At 39.6% G+C, this 10,198-nt stretch overlaps 1 protein-coding gene across 1 annotated transcript; it reads left to right on the top strand.

Moving 5' to 3' along the window:
• The first annotated feature begins 777 nt into the window (after positions 1-777).
• mfsd13a (major facilitator superfamily domain containing 13A) lies at positions 778-9,794 on the top strand. The gene is made up of 9 exons (XM_069664656.1): positions 778-883; positions 2,959-3,227; positions 3,616-3,695; positions 4,634-5,083; positions 5,210-5,330; positions 5,793-5,889; positions 6,379-6,550; positions 7,855-8,048; positions 8,733-9,794. Exons 2-9 carry the CDS (start codon positions 3,060-3,062, stop codon positions 8,981-8,983), a joined length of 1,533 nt encoding a protein of 510 aa, XP_069520757.1. The 5' UTR covers positions 778-883; positions 2,959-3,059; the 3' UTR covers positions 8,984-9,794.
• The last annotated feature ends 404 nt before the right edge of the window (positions 9,795-10,198 follow it).

Raw genomic sequence — 10,198 nt, 5'->3', positions numbered from 1 at the left:
CCTCTGCTGGACAAGATATGGAAAGACACATATTTAATACAATCCATTCAATTAATACAAAGGGGTTTTGAAGCTCCATGTAAATTCCCCTATTGTAGGTGTTTGAGAGGTCTTAACCCAAATAGCCTACTAGTAGACCCATGTATCTGTATGTTTATATAGTTCATATCTAGTCACAAATGGTCATTCCCACAGTTAATTTTCAAACCAAAGCAACCGTGTGTTTTCACCTACTCTGTCCTAGTTTTCATTGAAATATGTTAAGGGAGATACCTGGACTGGAACAATATATTCAGATGATGTAGAAAACAGAAATATGTGTAATTTGGGCCTATTATGCTTGATCTTTACGAGTTAAACTAGAAAGCTGTGCAAAATTGCAATTTTGAATTAAAAATTGTTTCCTACAGTTTGAACCACAATTGTCCAAACATACGACCATTTAAATGTAGTAGTTCGTGTACAAATACGAAAGAAATGTCATATAAGTGGTATATTGCTTACATTTTTAATTGCAAATGTGGAAAGAGATGCTCAATTATCTAATCATTGCTTGTCATGTAATGTTAAAGCTTACAATAAGTAATTTGTTTATATTTTGTATTATTAATCTGTCTATTTAGCACTAGGTGGCGTTGTTAGTCTTACCTGTTTGTGTACACTGCTCAATACTCACACTGCTGGGAAACCCATTTACAGTTTACGGTCGTCACGAATCTCAGTGGTTGCAGTGACGTGGTCTGTCTGCCTCCGTGGTACTGCTCGCGCCGGCCAGTTACTCACACACAGCTGCTGCTGACTAGCACGAGAGACACAGCCAACAAGTTAGCTCTCCGACGAGACGAACACGATTTATTAGGTCGGGTTAACAGCTCTTTCTTCGGTATGTAACATTTATTTACCATGATGTCAACATACTTAAAGATATTTTTTAAAATGTGCTTATCTCTAGAAATGCAGCCTGTTATCGTTAACCAGCTAATAGCTAGCTAGTGTTAGCAGTAAAATCAGACTAACCGTTACCGGAAGTTGGCTGGGTTCTAAAGCCCAATCAATGTCGATTATTGCCTTACAACTAACCTATCGATTTTGCCAGCTGCCATTGACAGACACAGCAGACTACAACATTTTAGAGATGTTAGTTGTCTCTTTGACGAATATGACAGAAAAAATCCCCGAGCGTATTTTCTAGTACGCTAACTAGCTAGCCGGTGGTATCACTAATGTTATTAGATAGTGAGAAATCAACAAACAAATCCTTATAAGTTTATTGTCAATTATAAGCAACAGTACTCGTCCTTAACTGTGGGTTTGGTATGTTAAATAGCTCAAACAGAATACTCCTGGTCAAATATTGTCCTTTATTAGCCTTTTCCAATTTTATTAAATGCTTATATTACTGTTCCAGCTTATATACAGGCCTTTTACCTGTGCTTTTCCTCCTGTTAGAAGTCAAAATGTGTGCTGTGAAAAAAAATCCATAGAACAGTTTAAAATCTGCTCACTAACTGCTAACCGATCCAGTGGATAACATCAGGGTTGTTGCATCCAGCTTCTATTTTAAAACTCACATTTGTTATCTAAATGTGTGCATAAAGTGGTGTAAATGCGATTACTGATACTTCTTTTGCCTTTTTCTGCTTATCTGTCTTGAGATAGGGAGTCATCGTTTGTTTTGCGACCATATCTTTTTGCTTTAAGATTAAATACAACAAGTTGTTCACAGTTTCCCTCCTAAGAAACCTCTCCACAGGTGGAAGTGGCTCTGAATCTGTTGTGGCTGAGAGGACATGAATTGGATATTTGTAGATGCTCTGTTGCCTTTTCCCAAGGGGAGCAGGCGTTTTCTGATTTAGTAAGATACTGTGTGTGTGTTAGAGATGTGATATGGTGCATGCAGCTGGGAGTCATCCTGCCTCACTGCTTGGATCTGATAGGAACCAGGCTGGAAAGATTTGTTGCACTATAGGAAGGTTGGTTTGGTTTGCAATCTCACATAGATCATGATAGGAGGTTGTGGTTTCACAGCTTTGCTTATATGTTACATTGCGGTGCAATCAGACACAAAGAATCACATCACCTTGAGACACTGTTATTATCAGTTATTATATGGCTCCCTACTGAACATATGAGCTGATGTTTGCATTCAGGGCAAGTCTCAGCCTGTGGCAGACAGGTGTGGAGTAAGAGCCTGATGGTATGTGTAAGTGAATTCTTTCTTCTTATGCATGAGACTGCACTCCAGGCTTCAAAAGGAAACAATGCCAGTAAAACTGGTGCAGGATTTGCATTCATTGTGGGAAACTCGGTAATCACAGGGGGAGTGGCATAGAGACAACATTGTGTGCTTTCCAAGCCTGTGAGTTCTTGCATCTGATACCGAATTATATTAATAAAGCACTGTCTTATATTGATCCTTAAGCATTCACAATTCGTGTAACTCTCAGACTGCAAATGTTGAATATGACACCTTAGCACATTAAAGCCTGAAAAGAAGGACCGAGTATTGTATGACTCTCCTTTTGTCATTCTTCTGTGAAGAAGACTAGATTTTTATGGGAACACTGGGACAGTAGGGTGGAAGGGTTAGAAGTGGTCATAAAAATAACTGAGCTGTACGCACACAAACTCCACAGCTGGGCGTGGGCCAGAGGAGAAAGGAAATGTGGCCCACAGCCTTACTTACTTATAAATAGCTCTTTTTGCTTTTAGTTAAACTCTGTATTTAGAGAGAGGCATGTTAATATTGTTATGTGTTGTTCATGCTAAGTTTGAACCCTGATATTCTGCAGTAAATTCCAGTAATGCCCTGAAATATTTTCAGCATATTCAGAACTAGAGTCGTTTTTCTACAGGATGAGAGAATCTTTTTTCCTTAGTCTACTAAACTGAATATAACTTGAAGAAAGTTTCTGTCAAGTCTAAATGGATTAATACACCTGCACTGTGTTTTTGCAGGCTATGATGAGGTGGTGACCCCGGGTCGGCCAGGCCCTGAGATGATTGCAGCTTGGCGCGGAGCAAAAAGAAAGAGAGAGCAGAGTGATTGAGGAAGAAGAATGGGCAGGAGGGTCTGGGGTTGCTGGCAAAGTCTCTTCTCTACTGCAGTGCTCTACGGCTCTTTGGCCTTGTTTACCTCCATCCTCCACAATGTGTTCCTGCTCTACTATGTGCAGACATTTGTATCCGTCTACAAGATCGATAAAGTCTCCTTCTGGGTGGGAGAGGTGAGTGACAATAGACCAACATGGATGTGTCAATTTAACATGTGAGCTTATTTTTCACCTGTAGACAAGGCTTGAAATGTAGCACTAATTTGCCAGGCCTCTGTCGATGTGCATCAGCAGTGGTTTTATAAGGTTGTATGATGGTCCTGCAAACTGGTTCTAGGTGGCCACCATGTTTGACCACAATTTTCCTTCCTTAAAAACAACAATTGAAATGAGCCTGAGCATTTCCAAAACTACAAGACTCATGTAGTACAGTATTTTAGTTCTAAAATAAAGTTATCTGTTTTGGTATGGAAAACTATGGGCCATTAGGTCTTTTTTAATTGTTATTTATGTGTTCATTATCTGTAAAATATTGTCTTCTGTTTTCTCCGCTGCTCCACAGACGGTGTTCCTGATATGGAACAGTCTGAACGACCCTCTCTTTGGCTGGCTGAGTGATCGCTCCTTCCTCAGCTCTCCTCAGTAAGTGTCTCCATCTGCTCGTCCTCCTCCCGTTTCTACGAGAAAACAGTGATATAAATAAAAAAAATTTATACAAGTAAACATTTAAAACATTTGTCTGAGAACAGTGAACAGAGTTTTTCCTGTTTTGTAAAAGAGCAAATTATAGCAACAGACTCTTCCTCCTTTCACTGTGAAAAGAGGCCAGTAGGTTAACTGCCAATTTTCTGTCCTTGTATGTTTCTGCCACTTTTTGAAACCTAGAGCAACACGCTCTGTGAATATATTTGTATTTAGACATGTACTATATTGTTGTGTAAAATAATCCTGACATGAAGGATATCAAATCCTTTCTTCTGACATCTGAATGCCCTCCAATCAGTCCTGGCCTGCCTGTCAACCTTTAAATTTCTACTACTGTTGTTCTAGCACACATCATCTAATATCGTCAATGACATACAGTATGTCCACTCATGCTCATGTGTCATCATTAATTCTTTAATAAGCTGAAGTAACCTGCGTAATCCGCGGTAAATACGTCATCAGAACATGAGTTTTCAAACATAGTCTGCCATCTGTGTTTGACTTTTATTATGGTTAAGCAAACTATGACTCCCTATTGACATAACCAAGGTGATCATGTTATTTCCTGGAAAAAAATGGTTATACGTGTTCCCTTTTACCTCATTGGCCTGGTGTTTTACAGCAGGGCTGCGCAACACTTCCCTTTTTTGTGTCTTTTTTCAGATGTTTTCACTATTATTTGCTATGCTAAAATCACTCCTCATAAAACAGAAGAGATTCAAATAGCTTGAGAGTATCTAACTAGGTGTGGCAGTGTTGTCCCTTTTTAAAACATCCGTCTCTTTGCATCTGATAAGTTGCTTAATTATCTAAAAACGTGTGTTTTTATGTAATTTCTAATGATGTCTTTCATTTTTCCCTTTGTTTCCACCCAGGTCAGGCTCTCAGATCACATCTCCAGAGGTGGTGCTAAAGCGCCTAAAAGCCCTCTCCACAAATGGCCCCCTCTTCGCCCTGTCCTTCCTGGCCTTCTGGGTGGCCTGGGCCAGTCCAGGATTGCAGTTCCTGCTGTGCCTGTGTCTGTACGATGGTTTCCTCACCATGGTGGACCTCCACCACAGCGCCCTGCTGGCTGACCTCGCTGTGTCAGCTGCTGATCGCACACGCCTCAACTTCCACTGCTCAGTGTTCAGCGCTCTGGGCTCGTTCTCAGTATTCCTGTCGTACTCCTTCTGGGACAAGGAGGATTTCTACTCCTTTCGTCTCTTCTGCGTGACTCTGGCAGCTTTTTCCATTTTGGGCTTTTTCTTGGTATCTCGGTTGTTACGGCATCGTTTCCAAAAGGAAGTCCTTCCAAAACTGGACGAGGCACAGACACTCAAGGAGTAAGGATCTGCTATAGACCAGGATATTCTTTGTAACTGATGTAGTGATGTTCAATGGACACTGTTTGTATTTTTCTTCTCTATCTCGCTCCTCACACCTTTTTGTTTTGTTTTTCTTTCTCCCAGCTTGAGTGTTGGCCATGCTCCACTGACACACCCAGACAAACCTGTCACCATCGGACAGTACCTAAAGCAGCTCTCAAAACACAAGAACTTCTTGTGGTTTGTGTCAATGAACCTTGTACAGGTAAAATACTACTCGCATCAAATATGCAGGGAGAGATAAATTGGAAAGACCTGATAAAAATGTCCTTAGAAATAAGGGGAAATTAATCCAGAATTAAGGTTGGATTGTAAAGACAAAAGTAAAAATGTTTATCCTATTGTCTGAGGTTGTCATAGTGCTTAATCAGAAAAATAATCCTGTAATTGTCAAAAATGTATGTTTGTATATGTTTATAGTTTCTACAACAGAAAACTTACAGAGAATGATTAGATGGAGAGATTAATAATTATCAAAGATGTCTCTGATGGCTTAAAAACTTTACAACTTGTGACATCCTTGCAAGTGGAAAAACGATGATCTCATGTGACTTAACTATCAATATTTCAGAAAATCCATGAAACGTTCTCCTTTTATACAGAAGCTAAATAGCTTTTACTTGCAATTTATTATATTCCCTTCCTTTTGTCTCTGCTCCCCCTACAGGTGTTTCACTGCCATTTTAACAGCAACTTCTTCCCTCTTTTCCTGGAACATCTCCTGTCTGACAATATTTCTGCCTCTACGGGTTCCATCTTACTCGGTAAGATTGCTTCTAAAGGACAAGCAATGCCAGTCTTCTTATTCAATGTAGGGTAATGCAAGTGCCAAGAACAGACACAGTTATAAATACAGGACTATCCAGGCTAGGACTCGAATAATGATGTTGAAATAAAGTCCAAGAGTTAGTTTTTCTTATTTACTGGGTTTTACACGTGTGCCTGTATGAAAAACACCAGCAGCCAGCAAGCTGGTGCCATACAAGCCTTTTTATATTCAAGCACATTTCTTGCAAATAATTTGCTATTTGAATTCAGGGCAGTAGTTTGATCTAATCACATCCAAGATTCAGTAAGATCTCAGAAAACTATTGAAGTGGAAATGAAAAAGAATCTCCTGAATCTTTAGGATCTGATGTTATTGAGTCAGTAGAGAAAATCATTTTTATATTAATTTGCTTTTCTTTATCTGTTCTTTCCTTCTTTCTGTTTAGTCTTTTTATTTAATGTAGCTCTGCTTTGCTCCCACGCAGGCATCTCTTACATTGCCCCCCACCTGAACAACTTGTATTTCCTGACACTGTGCCAGCGTTACGGGGTTTACCAGGTTATCCGCTGGCTATTTATGCTCAAACTGGGACTTAGTGTGGCTATGCTGCTGGCAGGGGCTGACCACATTTATCTGCTGTGCATCTTCATTGCTAGGTATGGCCACACACACACATCAGAGATCAGATGTGTGACAGCTTGTACTTTTTTGTTTGCTAGTTTATTTTTATCATTTCTAAAGCTGAATACACAAACGCACTGCAGCACACATCCAGGACAAATAGGATCGCACAGAGCCTGGCAGGGTTAAGTCAACATTTGTCGTCACATGTTGTTTCCAAATATTGAGTTATCTTTTCTTTGCATCAAGTTTTTTTTCCCTGAAAATGTTGACTTGGCTCCAGTTTGTGCCTCTGACCCTCACCATGGCCTTGTTTAGATTGATTTTTACCCATGCCATATTTAAGGCAGTTTGAAAAGCCAATCCACACAGATTTCCACAGACGTGTCTCAAGTCTAGACTCTTTGTCCACCCAAATCAAAGCTTAAAATGTTTTTTGTGGCTCTCAAACGCGCCACACAAAAACACATCATATCCAGACTGACAGAAATGAATCAGACTTGCCGAGCAGAACGGCTTCTGCTGTTGCCGAGTCTGACAGACGAGTTCTGCGACATTTCAGAAACATTATCTGAAGGGTGAGATGATGGATTGCCATGATTTCTTATGTTTTCCTGTTTGAAGGCTGCAACACAAGCATGCTTAGTTGCTGAAACCTACATAGCTTCTACAGACTATCTGAAAACACAAATTAAATCTGATCGCTTGCAAATAGGAGTCCCAGGAAGGCTTAAAGATATGATTTGAGAAACAAATCTAAGTTGCCTGCAGAAAACAACACACACTCTCTATCCATAGTGCCCCCATTTGGATAAGGATAAAGTCCACAACAAACAACCCTTCATATAGAAAAGATTAAGGTTGTAATTAACTCTTAATTAACTCTTTAATGGGAGTAAAGGTAAAGCAACAGAGTAGGGAGGCCAGGATTTAAATGCCCTCTAGCACTGAGCAGCAGAGCTGATGGAGTGTGTTTCATTTTGTACGTCAAAGTTATGATAGTTGTCAACACTAGGGGAATGATTTTATACACTAAGCTTATTTAAAAACATATCAGTTGCAAGTTGTTGTTATTGTATTACTATATTATTTCAAACAATACCGTGTTGTTTTAAACACACAGGCACGTCTTAGTGTTCAATGTAAGGCCTGAAACTGTCACCTTTCCCCTTCTTAGAGACAAACAGAGACATTCTAAATGATAATTAACAAACCTTAATTAGTCTACACCTCATTAACAACTGCTTTTTCTGTTTACATTATTAAACATCTTTAAAATTAGAACTCCACTAATGTGTTTTCACAAACTTCATTACACATATCTTCCCTTCCTTCACAGTAACCGGGTGTTTACAGAGGGGACGTGCAAGCTGCTGAAGCTGGTCATTTCTGATCTGGTGGACGAGGATTTTGTGGTGAACAAGCGTCAGCAGGCCACCTCCGCACTCCTCTTCGGGATGGTAGCCCTGGTGACCAAACCTGGCCAGACATTCGCCCCACTCATTGGCACCTGGCTGCTGTGTGCTTACACAGGTATAGATGGAAAGAGTCACACTAAATACTTATAGCAGTAGCACTTATAGCTTAGACCAGTGTTCCGTAACTTTCACTTTGTTCCTATCCTTTCCTAATTTGTAGACTTCAAAGTGAACTTTATTGTTTTTTTTAAATCAGTATTATTACAGTCCAGACTGGACCAACAATCTACACTATTTTGGAAATATGGTTATTTGCATTCTTGCGGAAAGTTACATCTACGTAGTTTTACATTTGGTCAAAGCAAGATTTGCTTCCCCTGCTTTATGTCTTCATGCTATGCTATGCTATGCTATGCTAAGCTAACTGTCTCCTTCCTGTAGCTTTATATTAAATGTGCAGACATTAGTACGGTCTTAACCTTCTCGTCTATCTCTAAGGGACAGGGCAAATAAATGTTTCCCCAAAGTGTAAAAACTACCACTTTAATAGGGAAACACTATTATTTTGTGCAATGTATTCAAGTGAACCTATTACAAGTTTATTCATGTAACCTAATAGCTTAGCCATCCAAAACCAATTATATTCGATTTATTGAATTGTTTTGCTGCTCTTTAGTCTGCAATGAACTTTCAAAAGATTGAAGAATGGCTATTTATCCTTAAGTAAAAAGTAGTTGAAAATGAAAATTAACTTGTGTTTTGCTGACATTGAAAGAACGATTCTTTTTCTCATACCCAGGTTATGATATTTTTGAGAGGGAACCTGTGAAGGACTCTCTGGTTTCTGTGCCTGACGTTGCCTCCGGCTCAGGGACTCCGCCTCTACGCCTGGGCTGCTTCTACATGTTAGTGTTTGTGCCTATCACCTGTGCCCTGCTCCAGTTGGCCGCCTGGTCTCGCTTCACACTTCACGGCCGCAAGCTGCAGGGGATCAAGACCCTGAGGCAAGGGGCCCAGCATGGCCACCTTATTGATGTCAAGGCCATATGAACTGAGAGAAAGCTGCACAAAGACACTTTTAAAATGTTGATTTTACAATCCCTGTTTTAAAAGCTTTGAGGGAAATGAAGCAGAAAAGCTGATGTCTTACTGCTCAGCCGTGTGTGTAAGAATATGAACCAGAACATGTGGCTTTGTGGACGGAGAAAAATGCAGTTGGGTCACAAATCCCACTGAGAAGAACATTAAACCTGCCTTATTTTTATATTAACACATATTTATATTTGAACAGATGACCAAAAAGCAAAGTACAACCAATCAATCCTTTGGATGTAGATGGACCAAGGTCACAATTTTTCATGGTGTGCCCACTTTAAAACAGTTTTAAAAGCCTAATTCTGGTCTAAAGTGCAGTATGGACGCACTCACTGCCAGGTAATTTATTACTAACATCAGTGTGATTTCAAAACCAGGAGGAGAGAAGGTTCTTATTTTTAATCTTTGTTAACAAGATGAAGAAATGGAAATATCATGATGTTAAAGTGCTGTTAACTGCATGGAAGCTGCACCCCAGAGCCGATTAAATATTTTACTGTTTCTTTACATGTACACAAGACCCTGCCAGTTTGATGTCGAGAACTGTATTTTCTGTACGTCCTCTATTGATGATGTTTTTGCACAAAACAGCCATTTGTCTGGTGTACTTTTAACATTTTGATTGTGACACAACTTTATGTTCTGTAATCATGATAATTGTATTTATGGAATCAAGCTGGTAAGCATATTAACAGTTCACTTTTGTAATTTTGCAGATTATATAAATAATGTGTGGCATTACCACAAATAAAACCCATCTGTGTTGAAAGCCAAACAAACACTCATCATCATAAAGGTTACTGGGACAAGTATTGTGGATTTAGAAACATCCTTGAAGGTATTCCTTTATTTGAAGAGTGGGAGAGACTCTTTGTGTTCACTGCAGTCATGCGACAGTTAAGCAATGCCTTAGGAAGGATTATAACATAAATGGCCTATTATTTTACAATCCTCTCTAAAGCATTGGTTTACAATGTTTCCTGCAGAGCAAAAGCCTTTCAAGAGGGGAATGCTATCACAGATCCTGAGAAGAAAATGTGCTGCTAGGCCATTGTGAAACACCCTGTTCCTCACACTCTGCAACATGTTATCAAGCCATTCTGCAACACTTCAGCTTCCAGGACTACTGTGCTATCATTTGAGTAAACACACCAATCAAGCAGCATGCAA

Source organism: Semicossyphus pulcher, unplaced genomic scaffold (genome assembly GCF_022749685.1).
Source record: "Semicossyphus pulcher isolate SPU_LCO1_2020_fin unplaced genomic scaffold, fSemPul1.0.p SCAF_16, whole genome shotgun sequence".
Taxonomy (NCBI): domain Eukaryota; kingdom Metazoa; phylum Chordata; class Actinopteri; order Labriformes; family Labridae; genus Semicossyphus; species Semicossyphus pulcher.
Note: the sequence above shows the minus strand (reverse complement) of the source record. Positions and strands in the feature narration are given on the sequence as shown.